Source organism: Perognathus longimembris, chromosome 3 (assembly GCF_023159225.1).
Source record: "Perognathus longimembris pacificus isolate PPM17 chromosome 3, ASM2315922v1, whole genome shotgun sequence".
Taxonomy (NCBI): domain Eukaryota; kingdom Metazoa; phylum Chordata; class Mammalia; order Rodentia; family Heteromyidae; genus Perognathus; species Perognathus longimembris.
In genome coordinates, this window is record NC_063163.1 from 63,672,650 (window position 1) to 63,693,597 (window position 20,948).

A 20,948-nucleotide genomic window follows, 5' to 3' on the forward strand; every position below is an offset into this window, starting at 1 on the left:
TTTTGCCACTAGCAATTTTGAGTATTGATTTTTGTTTCTATAAAGGGGACAATAATGGATGGACTGTGTGGCCCTCACTGCCCACTATGATCTTAAAGAGTTCTTACTTTTGGCTGTTCTTTGTTTTTCCCCCTCATTCCTGGGGTTTGAACTCAGGGCCCTGGCACTGTCCTTTAGCTCCTTTTGCTCAAGGCTAGCTCTCTACCACTTGAGCCACAGTGGAACTTCCAGCTTTTTCTGTATATGTGGTACATACTAACTGCAAACTGCTTGTGAGCCATAATTTATTTAGTGATACTTGACTAGTTACTCAATATTTGTATCTTAGACTAGAAGTGAAGTACATGATTTGTGAAGTATTTCTCTCATTTTCTTATTTTAGTACCTAGAAAATTGTTTATTGTTTTGTTTGTAGTTCTCTTCAAAGCGTTTAAACCAATCATTGTTTTGAGACTATTCTTGGCATCTGGTGGTGATTTTGGCATCTGGTGGTGATTTTAGTGTCTAATACCCACTGTAAGTTACACTACCAACAAAAGACAGGATTGAGGAAAGAATCCATACAGGAACAGTATTTCTTAATATGGAAATCAAGATCCTACAAAAAGGGGCTGGGGATATGGCCTAGTGGCAAGAGTGCTTGCCTCCTATACATGAGGCCCTGGGTTCAATTCCCCAGCACCACATATACAGAAAACAGCCAGAAGTGGTGCTGTGGCTCAAGTGGCAGAGTACTAGCCTTGAGCAAAAAGAAGCCAGGGGCAGTGCTTAGGCCCTGAGTCCAAGCCCCATGACCGACAAATTAAATAAATAAATAAAAATAAAAAAAGATCCTACAAAAACTGATTTTTCATAATTCTCTTTGAAAATCAGGTTCTTTCCACAATTTCCATATCATTGCCACCTAAGTTTTGTACTCTTTATGTGTTGCTTTTGTTTACATGTAGATGAAATGTTGGAAGCAGTTAAGAGATACTATTATGATGAATTAAGAGTTGAAAGTATCCTGCAGGAGCTTGAGTCTTTAAAGTCCTCTTGATTATTACTGCATTATTGCCAGTTGTGGTTTCTTTTTTGCATTTGGGGGGTGGAATTCATACCTAGACTCCCTTATTTCTTTTGCTTGTGGGGCTTGAATTCAGAGCCTAAGCACTGCCCCTGAGCTCTTTTGCCCAAGGCAATTGCTCTGCCATTTTGAGCTACTGATCCACTTACAGTTTTTGAGTGGCTAATTGGAGATAAGTCTCATGGACTTTGGTGATCCTCAGACCTGATCCTCAGCTGAGTAGCTGAGTAGCAGGCATGAGCCACCAACACTGGCTGATTCCTTATTTTGGCCCTCTTCATATCTTAGCCTCCTGAGTAGCTAGGATTACAGACGTAAGCCATCAGTGCCCAGCTACTTCAGCTACTTTGGGGTCTTTTGGTAGTTAATTGGAGGTGAGTCTCATGGACTTTCCTACCAAGGTTTCCTGAGTAGCTAGGATTACAGAAGTGAGCCACTAGTGCCTGACTTGCCATTGTATTTTTATGATAATAGCTTTCATCTTTTAACTGAATAATTTTACAGTGGTTAATAGTGTTAAATTTTGTGGAGCTTTTTTGTTGTCGGTTGTGGAACTTGAACTCAGGGCCTGAGTGCTATACGTGACTGCTTTTGCTCAAAGCTAGGGCTCTACTTTGAGCTATGGCGCCACTTCCAGTTTTCTAGTGGTTCATTGGAGGTGAGAATCTCTTGGACTTTCTTGGACTTTTCTTCCTGCTTGGGGTGACTGGCTTCAAAACTGTGATCCTCAGATCTCAGCCTCTAGTTAGGATTGTAGTGAGCTGTCAGCTCCCAGCTGGCTCTGTGTTTATATTTAGCTGTGAACTGGTTCATTTAAGTGTCTGTGCTTTGAAGAAAATACATCTCCAAGTATCATAACATTGAATAGGCACATAATTATATTTCTGTAAAAGTGGCTTGTGTATTTTATGTTTTATTAATTTTTTAAACTTATTCTTGAGGTGGTTGTCATATACTTACCAAGGTTCCCATTTTGCATTTAGAACAAAGTGCATCAATTCTGCAGCAAAACTTGTTCAGATGACTATAAGAAGTTGCACTGTATAGTTACGTATTGCGAATACTGTCAAGAGGAGAAGACTCTGCATGAAACAGTAAATTTCTCTGGAGTTAAGAGACCTTTCTGTAGTGAAGGCAAGTGTATATACAGTAATGGATATATTTTTATTGATATTTAATGTTTTCTGTTGCTTATATTTTTGTTATCTTTTGAGTACAAAGGGGTTACTATTAGAAACATATTTAATTTTCTTTTTGCCAAAATATTCTGAGCAGAATTCAAAGTAGCTGCATAATTTTAATACCACTGAACAAAATGTTCACTTTTCTACTGACTTGTTATTTTACATGTATTATAGATTTTTGGGCCTCAAGACTTTACCGCTAGAATTATACTATCCACTTTTTTTTCCATCACAAGTAAGTTTTAATATAAAGCATTGCTATGCCTTGCCATCTCTAAATTTCTACATTGTGGCCTAAAAGATGATTTTCCAAATGAGTTGGAATTTTTTCCCACTAGCTCCATTTTTTTCCTGCTCAGCTTAGTACATAAAGATTCTAGTCTGTAAGTTGAACATGCCTCCTTAAAGTCCAAAACTTTTTGAGCACTAACATGATGCTTAAATGAACTCTAGTTCTAAATCTACTTCCCAGAGCTTAGAGTTCTTGTCATCATTAGTATGTCACAATTTTCTCAAAACTGGCTCTCATCTTCTATTCTTTGAGACTGAGTTACTGAACTCTCAGATCTCCCCTTTTACCTGTTTTTCTAATGATATATTTTTTCTTTTCCGTGGGTTTTTGCTGCTAAAAGGCTAAATGCAAGCAGTATAGACATTAGCAACAAAATCAGAAGATTTATCAGTACTTTCATATGTAATGTTGTTATGTATGTAAGATGGTACCTCTTAAAATATAAGCATTCCTATTTGGGTTTAATTGGTACATTTCACAAAGAACCATGTTTCCCCGTTATTGAAGAGTAAAGCTGTAACGAAAAGTGAAAATCTTAAAATGTTAAAGCAATATTAAAGTTACTTATTTGCATCTGGATTTTTATCTAATAGCAGTGTTAAGTCATAAATATGAACCTATTGATGTTGACTACAAGTGTGTTAGTGATCTTAGTGCATTTACATTTCAATGTCTGATTTTTTTGGGGCCAGTCCTGGGTCTTGGACTCAGGGCCTGAGCACTCTCCCTGGCTTCTTCTTGCTCAAGGCTAGCACTCTACCACTTGAGCCACAGTGCCACTTCTGGCCATTTTCTGTATATGTGGTGCTGGGGAATCGAATCCGGGGCCTCATGTATACGAGGCAAGCACTCTTGCCACTAGGCCATATCCCCAGCCCCTCAATGTCTGTTTTACTAAAATGATCAGAGAGCAGCAAATACATAATTAATTACCTGTTTATTTTTTGTTGTTGGTCATAGGTCTTGAACCTGGGCGCTGTCCCTGAGCTCCAGCTCAAAGCTAGCACTCTACCACTTGAACCCACAGCACCACTTCTGGGTTTGATCTCAGCCTCTTGAGTAGCTAGGATTATAGGCGTGAGCCACCAGTGTCTGACAGCATGCATATACATAATTGACACAGAAAAAATACAGTTTTCATTTGAAGGACCTTAAAAATTTAGATGAATAATAACAGATTTTAAAAGATGTACATTAAAAAATTGAATGATTGGGGCTGGGGATATGGCCTAGTGGCAAGAGTGCTTGCCTCGTATACATGAGGCCCTAGGTTCAATTCCCCAGCACCACATATACAGAAAATGGCCAGAAGTGGCGCTGTGGCTCAAGTGGCAGAGTGCTAGCCTTGAGCAAGAAGAAGCCAGGGACAGCGCTCAGGCCCTCAGTCCAAGCCCCAGGACTGGCAAAAAAAAAAAAAAAAAAAATTGGATTATTCCCCCCCCCCCCCTTCCTTTGGAATCCTTCAGCAATAAAGAGATATACACCTAGTTAAGTACAAATCTAGTTAAGTAAAATCTAGTTAAGTAAAGCTAATAAAGGCAAACTTATAAAAATGTTTGAAAATAAAGTTTAAGATAATAGAAATAAATAATAGTGGATAAATAATTGCTAAATGAATTACATAAAAGAACCATTGCATAATCAGGTGTGGTAGCATACACTTTTAATCCTAGTCAGTACTAAGTACTTCATTCAGGCAGAGGATCTAGAATTCAAAGCCAGCATGAGTTATATAGGAATCAACATTTAAAATTAATTGGATGGGCCGGGAATGTGGCTTAGTAGTAGAGTGCTTGCCTTGCATGCATGAAACCCTGGATTGGATTCCTTATTACCATATAAACACAAAAAACTGGAAGTGGCACTGTGGCTCAAGTGGTAGAGTGTTGTTAGCCTTGAGCAAAAAAGAAGCTAGGGACAGTGCTTGGTTCCTGAGCCCAAAACCCAGGACTGGCAAAAAAATAAAAAAAAATATTAATAATTGGAACCTTAAAGCAGTAATTACTTGACCCCCCCCCCCCCCATGTATTAGATAATCTATTCATATATATGTCTGTTGCAGTTTTTTTTTTTGGCCAGTCCTGGGCCTTGGATTCAGGGCCTGAGCACTGTCCCTGGCTTCATTTTGCTCAAGGCTAGCACTCTGCCACTTGAGCCACAGCACCACTTCTGGCTGTTTTCTGTATGTGTGGTGCTGGGGAGTTGAACCCAGGGCTTCATGTATACAAGGCGAGCTCTCTTGCCACTAGGCCATATCCCCAGCCCCTCTGTTCCAGTTTTTATAGGTTGATATTATAGTAAACTTAGAGTTTTGGTCAGGGAAGAGATACAACTACATGCAAATTCATTGGATATTTTTTAAAAAAATTATTAAGCTTGTAAGGTCTGTCTCAGCTCAGAAAAACTTTTTAATGTGTTTTTTGTTTTAATATTTATACCTTGTTTTTCAGGCTGCAAACTACTGTACAAGCAGGATTTTGCAAGACGTTTAGGATTAAGATGTGTTACATGCAACTATTGCTCACAACTGTGTAAGAAAGGAGCGACTAAAGAACTTGATGGTGTTGTGAGAGATTTTTGTAGTGAAGATTGCTGTAAAAAATTTCAGGATTGGTACTATAAGGCAAGTAACTTGACTTTTATTACTTGGTCAAATCTTTCCAAAATCTGTGTAGTGATTACTGTATCAAATACAGTAACTCACTTATTTTTTTAACACAAACACACATTAGGCCTGGGTTTGACCATACAGTTAATTAAAATTACTTTGCCAGTTCAGTTTTTTATAACTTGAAGTGGAATTCTGAACCTCTTGCCCATTAGGCTGTATCCTTGTTTTTAGTAATATGGCTGTTTTTACAAAGTAGATTACTTACCTAAAATTTGTTTTGACTTTGACTTTATTTCACTACATAGAAATATTTTTTGATGATTCCATTATCAGTGTCGAACATTAGCAGTAGTTGTTTTGAGTAGTTATGAAATACCTGTTCTTTTTTGGTTTTGCTTTCTTTTTGGTAATACTGGGGTTTGAGACACAACCCTCTTATTTATACATATCTTCTGTGTAGTTGGGACAACAATTACCAGACTTATTTCTAGTTATAATAAAATAACTCATCCCAAGCCAGTCACTGATGGTTCATGCTTTCCATCCTAGCTGCTCCTAGCTAGCTAACCCTAGCTGAGATCTGAGGGTCACAGTTTGAAGCCAGCCCAGGCAGAAAAGTCCTTGAGACTCTTTATCTCTAATGAACTACTCAGAAAAATTCTCAAGTGGTTCTGTGGCTCAAAGCACAGAGAGGCTCAGGAACAGCACCCAAGCCCTGAGTTCAAGTTCCAGGACTGGCAAACAAAATGAAGACTCATCCCAACTTCTTGGTATCTTCAAGTTTTCAGTATTACACCATTCCTGGCTTTTTGCTTAATATTTCTTCTCTCCCCCTCTCTCTTCCCCCTCCCCTCCCCTCCCCTCCCCTCCCCTCCTCCCCTCCCCTCCCCCTCTCAAATAGGCTGTGTTTAAATGTGTTTATTAAACCAGGTCTGACTTCACAGAAAGAGGAGGCAAAGAAAACATACCCCATATTCACCTCAGTCCAGGCCCTGTGTCTGGTCTATATTGCAAATAAGAAGACGTGAGGTGGGGAAAGAGAAAAGAAACAAAAGGCTTTAAACTATTAGAAAGTTAAAATAATTTAATATTATGAATTTTATGTTGGCTTGTTTTAAAATTAACTTATACAACTAGTAAATCTAGTTACTCATCAAAAAGTTTCCAAATGGTATAACTATAGGAGACCTTTACCTGAGTAATATAATGCCGCTCCGAATTATTTTATTTTTATTTTACTGTTTGTGTTTGTTTTGTTTTGTTCTTGAAGCATGGTTTCACCAAATACCTTAGAATGACTTCAGACTTGTAGGTTTCCTGCCTCAGTTTCCCAAGTGCTGAGATTACAGACATGTAACACTAAGCCCAGCTTGGAAATTGTTTTAAAATAATGAAATAGGTTGTATCAGTTTGATCTACTAGTGTTCATTGTTTACTTATTTTTACTATTGTTCTTTGTCGGCCTGGCAATAGTGGTTCATACTTGTTATGGTAGCTACTGAAGGAGGCTGAGATTGAGGGAACTGTAGAAAAGCTCTGAGGATCCATCTCAAGTAACCAGCAAAAAGCAGGGTTGGAGGTGTCTCTCAAGTGGTAGAGCACCTTTCATCAAGCAAAGCTGAGCAAGAGGCTTTGAGGGGATTGGGAGAATGGTGAAATGGATGTTATTGATCAAGATGCATTGTACCATAAATTGACGCATTCCATGGTAACTCCTTTGTGCTTAAAGATAAAAATGTAAGTTCAAATCCCAGTACCACAAAAGAGGCCTTTGTCCTTCCAGTTTTATACATTGTGGATAGTGAAATCTATTCATGTATAAAGTTATAATATTTTTGTTGCTGTAATAAGTAATCACTGATGATAAACTTTAAGAAGTCATGAATACTTAACATATACGGTACTTTAACTCTTGTTATTTTAAGTGTCTGAAATCCTGTTCTTATTAAAGGCTGCAAGGTGTGACTGTTGCAAATCTCAAGGAACTCTAAAAGAGCGAGTACAGTGGCGTGGGGAAATGAAACATTTTTGTGATCAACACTGCTTATTACGTTTCTACTGTCAGCAAAATGAGCCCAATATGACAACCCAGAAAGGACCTGAAAACTTACATTATGGTATGTAGAAATTCAGGTGGCAACTTGAAAACCCTCTATGTCAAGAGTCACTTCTTCTCAATTTTGAATCCTAGCACTGATAATAGTTTATTTTGGAGATAATTTAATAGCAACTTAAATTCCATGTTTCTCCAGGTGAAAGTAGTTCCTGTAATGTGTCTATAGCTATATTGGCCTTTTATTTATTCACCTTTAAAGATTCAGTACTAGTATGGAAAAATAAAGCTTAAGCAAGAGAGAAGCTGAACAATTATGGCAAAAAGTTTAGAAAGAATAATCACTTGCCTGTCAAGTGATGTGTAATTGTTTTACTTACATAAATTGTTTTACTTACATATTATGTTGGCTAATTTTAAGTGAAAACATTTTGGGAAATAGTGTCTTATGTGCTAAGGTTATGTTGTAAGTTATAACAAAGTGTGTGTGTGTGCGCGCGTGCATGTGTGGACACACATGCGCACATGCAAATGGGTGTGCCAGTTGTCAGGCTTGATCCCATGGGCTGGGTGCTGTCTCTTAGCTTTTCAGTTTACCTCTTGAGCCACACTTCCGACTTCCAGTTTTTTGGTGGTTAATTGGAGATAAGAGTCTCATGGATTTTCCTGCCTGGGCTGTGTTCAAACTGACTCTCAGCCTCCTGAGTAGCTAGGATTACAGTCATGAGCCACCAGTGCCCTGCTAACTGGTAACTTTTGATTTTATTTAAACAAAAAATAAATTTAAGGACATACTATGTATCCAAAACAATGTATATATATTCAGAGTATGATAAGAGTTAATTCTTTCTCTATAACTGTACATTTCTATATAGTCTATTCACATTTGAAATTTTTTCTTAAAACAGTCTAAAATTTTTTTTGGTTAATAACATTTTCAAAAGCTCAGAGTATTATTTGTCTTATTGAAATTCATTTGTGTTTTCTAGATCAGGGCTGTCAGACATCACGAACCAAAATGACAGTAAGTATTGCTTAAATAGAGTGCTAAATTGTAATTTTGTAATGATTTGGCCAATTTAATCTGATTATTACCATAAAACTGTACTTCGTTGAGACAGTAGTAGCATTCAGCTGAATTACTAGTACCAGAGACTTCCATATGTACTTAGGAATATGTAAATGAATTAATTAGATCTTCTACCCTCATTAGGGAACTATATATATATACATATACATATATATATGCTATTTGAGTTGAAATTTCCATAATCAATTAGTAGTAATAGTATGTTTGAAAGGATGGGCTATCTTTATTAAAGAATGTGAATAAGGTAACTATAAAGAGTTGAGTAGTTGCTAGATAGATCTACATGGGTAGGAGGAATAAAAAAAAACCACATGCATATTTGTCAGAACTATACACAACTGTCATGCCTGAAAGGGAGTGTTTGGTAGAATAATGGTAAGTGAGGGTAGAAGGATAGCTATGACAGATTATTTATTTCTCAAATAGAGGCCTAAAAATCTCTGTTGCTAGCTAGAATCTGTTGAATGTTTAAGATTTAGCAGTATATGTGTCCTCTTTTATTTAATCTTTTTCTTTTTTTTTTTTTTTGGTAATGCACCAAATATGCTTTGAAAGTACTAGCATTTAAGGGATCTTAAAATGTAATGTAATGACTACTAAAAAGTCAACCCAGTGCTTTTGATATACTGCTGCCTGCTTTGGATATACTCACTCTACTGAAATTTCTGTCACCTGTAAGCAAGTGAAAGAAGTGCTTTAGGCATTTATTTGCATTACAATAAGCCTCCAGCTTAGTTCTGTTTCTTTTTCTTTTCTTTTAGGATAAATCAGTTCTTAGCTTTTAGATCTAGCAAGAATTAAATTCTTTGGTTCTAACCCAGAAATTCAACTCATTATAATATATAACTAGAGATGAAATCACTTAATTACATAGTTGTTCCTTGACTCTCCCAACTGGTTGAACTAATAACTAGGATTGTAAATACTGGAGGGTGGAAAAAATTCCAGAAAGTTCTAAAAATAAAAATTTGATCCAGGCACTGGTGGCTTACGCCTGTGATCCTAGTTACTCAGGAGGTTGATACTTGAGGATCTTGGTTTGAAGCCAGCCCAGGCAGGAAAATCAGTGAGACTCCAATAATCCGAAACTCTGGCACTGTGGCTCCAGTGGTAGAGTGCCAGCTTTGAGTACAAAGAGGTTCAGAGGGGCTGGGAATATGGACTAGTGGCAAGAGAGCTCGACTTGTATACATGAAGCCCTAGGTTCGAATCTCCAGCACCACATAGCTAGAAAACGGCCAGAAGTGGCGCTGTGGCTCAAGTGGCAGAGTGCTAGCCTTGAGCGGGAAGAAGCCAGGGACAGTGCTCAGGCCCTGAGTCCAAGGCCCAGGACTGGCCAAAAACAAAAACAAAAACAAAGAGGTTCAGAGACAGCACGTAGGCCCCTGAGTTCAAGCCCCAGGACTGGCCCCCCTCCCCACAATTGAAATAGTCATAGGTAAAGTACTATGCTGAATTTACACAAATGAAGTGATATCAGCATACCCCATAATAGATAGCTTCTTACCATTCACAGACACTCAGTCTCTCTCCAGCAATCTTTGTTTATTAATTGCCTAATATCTTAAACTTTGTAGTTAGGTCTATGATGATTGTGTCTTTATTGAACATATAGAGTCCATAAGCTAGTAAATGGCAAGTGTCTTTACAAAGTCTCTAAATAAGAACAATTTACATAACTTTATTATTCCAAGTCATCTAAAGATGATTTAAAGTGTATATGCTTTTAGGAAGCTGCATTGCTCTTGAATTTGAGCCTCTGCATAGTTGGGTGTTCCTGGATCCAGTGGGAGGGGAGGGTCCTTCAAGAAATTCTCCCTTATCCAAGTGCTGTGGCTCATGCTATCCATGAGGCTGAGATCTCTTGAGTATCGATCACAGTTTGAAGCCACTAAAGTCTGTGAGAACTTTGTGTTTTTTGGCATTCTATCTATCTATCTATCTATCTATCTATCTATCTATCTATCTATCTATCTATCTATCTATCTATTCTTTCAGTATTCATAAGTTGTAGGCAAGCACTCTACCACTAAGCCACATTTCCAGCCCTGTCCAGTCCCATTCCCCCTCACCCCCACCCCCATTACTGGAACTTGAACTCAAGGTCAAGAGTCTGTCCCTTAGCTTTTTTTTCCTGTCCAAGGCTGGTGTTCTATCACTTAAGCCATAGATCCACTGGTTAATTGGAGAAAAGAGTCTTATGGATTTTACTGTCTGGGCTGGCTTGGAACTGCTAGTCTCAGATCTCAAGCCTCCTGAGTACTTATGATGGCAGGCATGAGCTACCAGGGCTGGGTGTGTAAGGCTCTTACCCCCAAAGGCCAAGGGTGAGTGAGAGGCCCTGAGTTCAACCTAAACATTGGCACCAAAAAACAAACAAACAAAAAAGTCAAAAGTTTTTTGTAAGGGTAAAAGTCTGACAAAGTGAATACTTTTGAAATACATTGAAAGTTTATATGAAAAAACTAAAAACCTCTTTCTCTGCATGCAATACAAGTATTATTTTCCCCGCTAAGCCATATTATAAGACAGAATGATGAGGGAAAGGCAGTCACAATGCCGTTGTGGCTGTTGCCCATTTCTCCTTTGTAATCTTTTAACTCCCTTAGCTTTAGTACTTTGTGCAACTTAATTCACCGTTCTTTGACTTTACTTATTTATAGAATCACTTATTGACAGAATAGAATCACTTAGGCTTTGTCACATGTGAGCTGTTTCCCCCCAATCATGTAGAGCCAGCGTGTGTGTGTGTGTGTGTGTGTGTGTGTTTAATAACAGGTTTAACTCGGAAGAATCTATTCAGATTCTAACACTGTGACCCTTGCCAGATTTTAGAGCACCAATTTTTACAGGTTTAACTTCTTCACATTTCACCAACTTTAATGTCTTTTTTTTTTTTTTGTATGGCAGTACTGGTTTTGAATGCAGAGCCTTGGTGCTTGCCAGGCTGTCAATATATAATTTCAGCAATGCTTTTTGGTGGTTATTTTGTTTGTTTGTTTTTTTTTTTTTTTGGCCAGTCCTGGGCCTTGGACTCAGGGCCTGAGCACTGTCCCTGGCTTCTTCCCACTCAAGGCTAGCACTCTGCCACTTGAGCCACAGCGCCGCTTCTGGCCGTTTTCTGTATATGTGGTGCTGGGGACTCGAACCTAGGGCCTCGTGTATCCGAGGCAGGCACTCTTGCCACTAGGCTATATCCCCAGCCCTTGGTGGTTATTTTGAAGAGAGATAAAATCTAGTAATCGTCCAGATGTCAGCCTCCTGAGCATCTAGGATTAAAGACCTGAGCTTCTGTGACCCAACTAAAGCAATTCCTATGGTTACTTGATATAATGTAAAATTACTGAATTACCACAGGTGCATTAAGTAATTCTAGAATATTTGTAATTTCTGAATTTTCTTGTTCCTTAATTGATATCAGTTTTCTCTGACAGAATTTAAGCCTAGTGCCTGGCACATAGTAAAACTGTCTGCTAAGTTTTTGTCCCCATTATACAGTTTAGAAGATTGTAGCACTGGCTATTTACTTGTTCACGGTCTATATAGCCTTAGAACTAAGTTCCTTAGCTCTTGTTCAAGACTCCTTGTCTGCTTAATATATAGTAACTAATTCTCTGCTGGCCTCATTGGCCGTATGAATGTGGGTGGGTATAAGTGTGTGTGTGTGTGTGTGTGTGTGTATGTATGTATGTATAACACACACACACGTCAATGAGCTATTCACTTAAAAATAGCTTTTTAGTACACACTTTTGCAGATTTTTAAAACAAAAGGGCTTGATTCTTATAGTTGGTGATTGTTAATCATGTGGAAGGCCTTGTTTTCTTCATAGCATTGCCTACCCCTTCCCCCTGAAAAAAATTCAGACATATTTCTTTTGGTACAACTAGTTTTCATTACTTCTGGAGTCTGTGTGAATTTCTGTACTTACCTAGATCAGCACCTGTGGAACTTTGGTACGCTTGTACATTCACTTGACATGTGTGTTCCCAGTTGAGGCAGATCAGGGCAGTGTTGTTCCTTCTGGTTTCATCTTTCATGTTGTGAACTAGTATAATGTTTTGTTTCTGTTTGCTGTCTTTATTTTTTTCCACTTTTGTGCTTTTGTTGGTGATTTTGCTGTTTACAAAGGCTCACAAGTGTCGTGCTGAAATGTTGTTAACAGGCATCCTTGCATACAAAAAAGGCCATACATCATTCAGGCATGAGTTAGAGGGCTGTGAGTTAAATATTAATGAATTAATAACAACCAAAGAAAGGAAGAATCATTGCACAAGGCCAACCCAAAAGCTTATGTACCATGGTACCTCTGTTTATAGACTTATCAGAGGATGCCCCATTTACAAAAGTGCAGTGAAGAGCATTGTCACAAGACTTTGGGTGCACAACATGTTATCCTGGATTAGGAAAATGTTATTTCCTCAATTAGTGCTTGCCAAGGTGAGGTGGGTTCTGTTGATGCGGACATGACTAGAGAATATCTGCTAAGCATTATACATGAGAAGAATTATGAAAACTAGTTTTTAGTGCTAATCAGATTGTGTACATGGCATGCTTGCTGGTCTTGGGGCTTGAACTCGGGGCCTACGTGCCTTTCCTGAGCCTTTTTGCTCAAGAGTAGGACTCTACCTACCACCTGAGCCACAGGTTGACATTTGGCTTTTTTTGGTGGTTTATCCCAGACAGGAGTTTCATAGAGTTGGCTTCTAACCTAGATCCTCAGATTTCAGGCTCCTGAATAACTAGGACTATAGACATGAGCTACTGACCCCTGGCTTAGAAAGAAAAACAAATTAAGGATGTTACGAAACCTGTAAGTGGTCTTCACAGTTTGTCTAACTTTGTCATTAATACCGTGAACTTAAGTATAAACCCTAATAATATACCACATGATACACTGTGCTCAAAATCCATGAACACTTGATAAAAAACCTATAAGTAGGGCAAAAGAAATTTCTATTGGCAGCATGACATAAAAATGCATGGAAAATGTTTGAAATATTCTGGCACTGATTATATAACTGCTTTACGCTGGAAGTTGAATACTGTCTCCAGGATGAAAACTTTGCTTTCCAAAATTTTATTGTTCATTGCTTATTATTATTGTTATTAGTCATTGCTACAGAAAACTGAAAAAACCCCAATGTGGCATGTTCTTCATCCCCAAACACTGTCTTTCAGCCCTTCTATCTATGCCCGAGCTTAGTTACTTTTCTCATCACTGTCACAGAATGCCTGACATCAACAACTTAAAGGAGAAAAGACTTATTTTGGCTTACTGCTTTAGAGATTTCAGTCTACAGTGCTTGGCTTATTAATTCTGAGCCCATGGTAAGGCAGAACATCATAGCATTGGAAGTGTTTGGATTGGAAGGCTGTTCACCTTCATGGTAGACAGCAGAACAGGGGAATACAGAAAGGGACCATGACATATCTCCTGTCACCTACTGCCTTCAGGTAGGCCCCCCCCACCCTGTCTTTTATCACCTTCCAATAAGTATTATGAATCCATTAAGGGGTTAATTCATTTACTAACTCTGAGCCCTTATGACCTTACCATCTTTGGAAAGGACATGAATGACATATGCAGAGATGTGCTTTGCCAATCTCCTAGATCTTTCTTTTCTTTTTTTCTTTTTTGGCTGGTCCCAGGGCTTGGCCTGGGTACTGCTCCTGAGTCTCCCTCCCTCCCCCCCTTTTTCTTTTGAACTCAGGACCTGGGCTCTGTCCCTGAGACTCTCTGTGGTCAAGGCTAGCACTTTACCACTTGAGCCACAGTGCTACTTCTGGCCTTTTCTGTTTATGTGGTACTGAGGAATCAAGCCCAGAACTTCATGCATGCTAGGCAAGTACTCAAGTACTCTACCACTAAGCCACATTCCCAGCCCTTTCTGAGCCTCTTATTACTCTCTACCACAGTGCCACTTCCAGCTTTTTCTCAGGAGTTTATTGGAGATAAGAGTCTCATGGACTTTCTCCTGCCCGAGTTGGCGTCGAATGGTCACCTTAAGAACTCAGCCACCATGTAGCTAGGATTACAGGAATGAGCCACTGTCACCTGGTTTCTTAGACCTTTCTTAATCTTATAAAGTTGGCAATTAAAATTAGCCATCATCACTGCATACTAAAGCCTTTGAAGGCACACTACATGACATGTATCACTTTCAAGGCTCATGATTCTAACAAGGAAATCTCAGTGTGCAATTGGAAGTCAATTTTCTACACAAACTCCCCCCCCCCCCCCCCCCCGCCCGTTTTTTCTTTTTGGCCAGTCCTGGGGCGTGAACACAGGGTCTGGGGCACAGTCCCTGAGTGTCTTATGCTCCAGACTAGTATTCTACCATTGGAGCCACAGCACCACTTCTGGCCTTTCTTGTTTATGGAGTACTGAGGAATTAAACCCAGGGCTTAATGCATGCCAAGCAAGCACTCTACTACCATGCTATATTCCCAGCTCACAACTTTTTTTTTTTTGACTGTCTAAGACAGCATCAAACATTTAACTGTTGAAAAATGTTTCCCTAACTTACAATTTTCAGAGTCATTGAATATGTATAGAAAACAGAACTGTTAAAAATGGTGAATGACTGGAGAGGACTTTGACAACATGAAGGAAGATGGTATTAGAATGGAATTCTGTCTTTAGAATACTCTTCAGCAACAAAAGAACCAAATTATTTTCATGGTTTATCTTTTTAACCTTTATTTAGTATGTAAAAGAATTGTATGTTTTGAAAACTTGCTTGCCTACTGTATTTTGCAAATGAGGCATACATTTTTAGAAAAAATAATTCCTGGTACTTAACCAGCCTATGGCTAAGATTCACATTGATCTTCTATAGTTGTACACATAGTAATAATGACATAATTTGATATTACTTTTCCTTGTGTGTGTTTCCTCCTTAAGCTTTAGAAACTGTGTATTCATAAGCATCAAGAAGTAATGGTAGGACTGTCAAAAAATGTTTCTTTTTGCTTCTTTGTAGGGTTCAGCACCACCCCCTTCCCCAACACCAAACAAAGAGATGAAGAACAAAGCAGTTCTTTGCAAACCTTTGACAATGACAAAAGCTACTTACTGTAAACCTCATATGCAGTCTAAATCTTCCCAGACAGGTAACTTAGGAAATTTTGCCTTATATTGCCCTATACCTTGCACTTCATTAACTAAAAGTTTACACTTTTATTGTGTGACAGGTTACTGAATAGATTTGTTGGGTCATTTTCTTTTGATTTTCACTTATCTAACTTTGCTTGTTACCTTGAATACTGGGTATCATTTATGATAAGATAGTCTGATAAAGGCCAGAAAAGTAAATATGTGGAAATGTATCAGTGAAATCCCTTCCTGTATACATAACTAATGTAAGCAAATGAAAAAATGAAATTTAACTGGTGGCTCATGCCTATGATCCTAGATACTCTGGAGGCTAGGATCTGTGAATCCAAGTTTAAAGTTAGCTGGGACAGGAGACTTTCTCTTCTGGTGCAGGATTTGAACTCTATGCCTATGTGCTATCCCTGAGCTCCTTTTGCTCAAGGCTAGCACTGTACCACTTGAGCCATAGCACCATTGGCTTTAAACCATGGTCCTCAGATCTCAGGCTCCGAGTAGCTAGGATTACAAGCACGAGCCACCAAAATCTGACTCAGCATCTGTGAGACTTTTATCTCTTAAGTAACCACCAAAAAGCCAGAAGCAGAGCTGTGGCTTAAATGGTTGAGTAAAAAAGCTCAGCAACAGTCTCCAGGACTGGCACACACATACATGCAAAACAAAAAACAAGTAACTATCAAAAATTTCCTTGAGCTTGATGCTGGTGGCTCATGTCTATAATCTCAGTTACTGAGCAGCCTGAGGATCATGATTTGAAGCCAGTTTGGGCAGTCAAATCCCAAAGACATTTATCTACAGTCAACCTGCAAAAAAGCAAGCTGGTACTCTCAAGGCTGGTACTCTTCCTTTTGGGCAACAGCTCTATTTCTGGTTTTTTGGTGGTTGATTGGATTTAAGTCTCACAGATTTTCCTGTCCTGGCTACCTTCAAACTGTGATCCTGTCAGTAGATAGGATTACAGGCATGAGCCACCAGTCCTCAGCCGGAAAGTATGTTTTTAAAGCCTAAATTCTACTCTCTAGGAAACAGCAGCTTCTCTCTTGGAAACAGCAGTTCTTGTTGTTTTTAAGTAATCAAATCTTAGAGTAATTAGAAAATTTCACTAAATGAGTACCTAGGTAAATTTTTCTTTGTTGACATTTCTTAACACCACAACTATTGAAGTATGTATACTGCTCCTTATATGTTTATATTTGTTTTTAGATGAAAATTGGAAAACGGAATATGTTCCAGTGCCTATCCCTGTGCCTGTGTATGTCCCAGTTCCCATGCACATGTACAGTCAAAATATTCCTGTTCCTACTACAGTTCCTGTTCCTGTAAGTTGGAATTTATTCTCTTTCGTTTTTAAACTACTTTAGGCACAGGGCAGGTTGCATTTGTTTAGTAAAGTGCATGTGGGGAGGCCATGCTTGGTTATATTCCACAATTGGATTTGGTTAAATCTCCATTGAACCATGTTTTGTGTTTAATCAGTTCAATATTCATCCTTGATAGTTTAGCAGATACCTACACCGTCTCTGTGTATATTGTGGTTTATATTTGGGCTTATTTTCACAGGAAATATTTGTAAGTTACAAGTTTTTAAACAGAAACACAGACTAAACTTTCATTTAAAACAACTAAATTTTAGTTGGATGCACTGAAGATGTACACTTGTTTTCCTAGCTACTTAGGAGACTGAGATCTGAGGATCCTGGATCAAAGCCAGCCTATGCAGGAAAGTCCCTGAGACTTTTACTTCCAATTAACCACCAAAAAAAACTAGACATAGAGTTGTGGCTCAAGTAGTAGAACACTGGACTTGAGCACAAAAATGTTCAGTGATAGTACCCAGGCCATCTGTGTGCAACACACACACACGCACACGCACACGCACACGCACACACACACACACACACACACACACACACACACACACACACACACACACACAGAGATATGAGGATCCTGGATCAAAGCCAGCCTATGCAGGAAAGTTCCTGAGATTTTTACTTCCAATTAACCACCAAAAAAAACTAGACATAGAGTTGTGGCTCAAGTAGTAGAACACTGGACTTCAGCACAAAAATGTTCAGTGATAGTACCCAGGCCATCTGTGCGCAACACACACACACACACACACACACACACACACACACACACACACACACGAGTTTTATCTCAAATTACTTGCAATATTTAGAGCAGTTCAATCTTAGCTGTTAAATTCACCTCCAGGAAAGAAATACTTCAAATCATAATTTACAGCCAGCTGCCAGTGGCACACACCAGTAATCCTAGCTATTCAGAAGGCTGAGATCTGAGGATTTTGGCTCAATGCCAGCCCAGGCAGAGAGTCCAGGAGACTCTGTGTTGTTGTTGTTAGTTGTGGTGCTTGAACTCAGGGCCCCGGCACGGTTCCTGAGCTTTATCATTCAAGGCTAGTGCTCTACCACTTTTCTCAGGGTTAATTGCAGATGAGTCTCATGGATTTTCTTTCCCAGGCTGGCTTTGAACTGTGATCCTCAGATTTCAGCCTCCTGAGTAACTAGGATTACAGGTGTGAGTCACCAGTGCCGGTCCAGGAGACTCTTACCTCCAGTTAACCACCCAAAAAACCTGGAAGTGGAACCAAAGCTCCAGAGTACAGGGCTAGCCATGAACACAAAAGCTCAGGGAGAGTGAGGGCCCATTCCTCAAGTCCAGGACTAGAGAAAAAGAAACAAAATAACATCATCAAAATTTTTTTTCTCTCAACTGTTTTTCTTGTTGTTGTTGTTTTGTTGGTCATGGGGCTTGAACTCAGGGCCTGAGAGCTGTTTCTGGGCTCTTCTGCTTAAGGCTAGCGCTCTGACACTTAGAGCCATAGCATTACTTCCAGTTTTCTGGTTGTTAATTGGAGATAAAAGTCTCACAGACTCTCTTGCCCAGGCTTGCTCTCAGCTGTAGCTCTCAGATCTCAGCCTCCTTAGTAGCTAGGATTACAGGCATGAGCCACTCCCTGGCCAGGCTTCAAGTTTTATTTCAAAAAGTAATAACCTGTATATGTTCTAGACTTTCTTTGTTAAGACTTCACATCCTAGTTTAACATATGTTATTTCCAAAGCTTTTTAAAAACATGTTATATAAGTAAGCTATATGTCAGGAATTATTGACTTGGGAGTGTATCTTTTATTGTGTAGCAACCTAACACTAAATAATTTGATTAATTAGGTGCCCGTTCCTGTTTTTCTGCCTGCTCCATTGGCCAGCACTGAGAAGATGCCTCCAGCAATTGAGCTAAAAAGCAAAGTTCCTTCAGATCCTCTTGATACAGATTTGCTTACAATGTCAGATATGATGACTGAAGATGAGGGGAAAACAGAGTCACCCAACATCAACAGTGAGCTATACTTTGTCAATTAGTATATCATTGTATGTGCATTTGTGTACATTCATGTGAATGTGCATTTGAAAACAAATATTGAGATTCTTACAGATGAAAAGCATACTGTGATTAGTGTGATATTTATATTGGTATAAATTACTATAATGAAAATGTATTTTATGAGGTCCACACTACATATACCACTAATGCCAAGCCCGACAACCAAAGCAATAATTTTATATCCTCCTTATTTTTGTGTTTGTTCTGAAACGGTGCTTAAATGATCCTTCTGTCCAGCCTTCTAAGTATGTGAGGACTACACGTACATACCACCCACCATACCTGACTTACTCATTCTGTTTTAGTTGTAATTGGATTTCATTCCCAAAAGTAACTCAGAGTTATACCTGTTAACACAGACATAAAATTGACTTTAGACATGATTTAAATTTAGAAGTTATTTCCAAATTTGTAGTATTTTTGTATATTAATAAAATAATTTGCATTATATGTGCCAGAATTTATCATAACCTCAGTTGGTACATTGCTTGCTACATGGTATACAATAATTCTAAATGAGCACATTGTAGATGTTTCTAAATTCATTCATTCATTCATTTATTCCTGTCTTTTGCTCCAGAATTCTGTTTCGTTCATGAGCTGCCTAATTTCCTTTATCCTAGAGGATGGTTGGTGCATATAATTCTCTATGTATTTCTTAATTATACTCGTGTTTAAGTATTTATCAAAAGCTGTGAAAATACTTTGATGGGTTGTAAACGTTAAAACACAATTTAAATGTGAAATGGAAGCTAGGCATGGTAGCACATATATGTCACCTCATCATGCTGGAGGTTGAGGCAGGAACACTAAATTTGGAGCAAACCTGAGGCTACATAGAAGAACTCTTATCTCAAAGAAAAAATACAAAACAAAACAAAAAGGGCCAGGCACAAGTGACTCATGCCTATAATCCTAACTACTTAGGAGGCTGAGAGCTGAGAATCTCCTTTCAAAGTCAGCCTGCGCAGGAAAGTCTGTGAGATTCTTCTCTCCAATTAACCACCAAAAAGCCAGAAGTGGTGCTGTGGCTCAAGTGATAGAGCACTATCCTTGAGCACAAAAGCTCAGGGACAGCGCCCAGTCCCAGAGTTCAAGCCCCAGGATCAGCATGCTTGCACATGCACACCCACCAAAAACCATCAAAGTAAATGGTGTCTGTGTGGATTGGTTCCATCATCTTGCATGTGATAGGCAAGCTCTGTACCATTGACCTAGTCTCAGTTCCCCAATTTCCCTCCAAAAGAGAAATAGAACAGGGAGGAAAATATATATCCTTCATAGAAGGTGTAACTTTTAGACACTAATTATACAAAGTATATATTGAGTGATTTTAGAGACTCTTCAGTCAAAACTCAGGTGTTTTAAAAGTAGAATTGTTTACCCTCATTAGTTAATTTCTAACAAGATTGTGTCTTTGGGCCAAGTGTGTTGCTATACACATATAATTCCTGCTATGAAGCAGACCCTCTTGGAGGATCAGTGTAAGTCTGGCTCTGGGGGAAAATATAATACTCTTATTTTAAATAAAAAACAACTGAACAATTAAATTTGGGCGAGGCCCACATCATAGAGGACTTACCTAAGAGGTGTGCAAGACCTTGGAGTTTAGACCCCAGTACCTACCATCTTCCCTCCCTCCCACCAAAAATAGACAAACAAAAACAAGAAAGAAAAGACTATGAATTGTTTTATTATCACAATACACTTATACCTTTTAGAAGAGTCAGTCAAAATTAATGTAGGGTTAACAGTATTTATGTACTTAAAAGATTATCTAGTTAAAATTATGACGTTTATAGTAATTTACATATTAAGATAGCTGCATCTTTTTGGTGACAAAATATTATTTTATTGTATTCCTAAATAATTTCCTTTTTGTAGATTTAAAAGAATATTTTGTTTTTTAATAAAATTTTGAATTAATTACAGATGTGATTATTGAAACTGGTGTAATTGGTTCAGATCTCATGAAGAATTCTGACCAGGAAGTACAGTCTAACATGCCTGATGTGCCATATGAACCAGATTTGGATATTGAAATAGATTTTCCCAGAGGTACTCAAAACATTCTGTCTTTTGAATCTGCTTACAGAGTGCTAACTATGCTTAATAAGATCATTCAC

General features: G+C 38.5%; 1 protein-coding gene and 1 pseudogene across 2 annotated transcripts in view; both read left to right on the forward strand.

Moving 5' to 3' along the window:
• The window catches only part of LOC125348460 (zinc finger MYM-type protein 2), a 94,307-nt gene that overhangs the window by 60,722 nt on the left and 12,637 nt on the right, over positions 1 to 20,948 (forward strand). For both annotated transcript variants that reach the window (XM_048341685.1, XM_048341686.1), the window contains 8 exons: positions 2,050 to 2,200; positions 4,993 to 5,165; positions 7,105 to 7,270; positions 8,196 to 8,230; positions 15,283 to 15,412; positions 16,617 to 16,732; positions 18,609 to 18,777; positions 20,755 to 20,880. In XM_048341685.1, coding sequence (XP_048197642.1) covers positions 2,050 to 2,200; positions 4,993 to 5,165; positions 7,105 to 7,270; positions 8,196 to 8,230; positions 15,283 to 15,412; positions 16,617 to 16,732; positions 18,609 to 18,777; positions 20,755 to 20,880 — 1,066 coding nt within the window. The remainder of the gene's footprint in view (positions 1 to 2,049; positions 2,201 to 4,992; positions 5,166 to 7,104; positions 7,271 to 8,195; positions 8,231 to 15,282; positions 15,413 to 16,616; positions 16,733 to 18,608; positions 18,778 to 20,754; positions 20,881 to 20,948) is intronic.
• LOC125349785 lies at positions 6,035 to 6,181 on the forward strand (annotated as a pseudogene).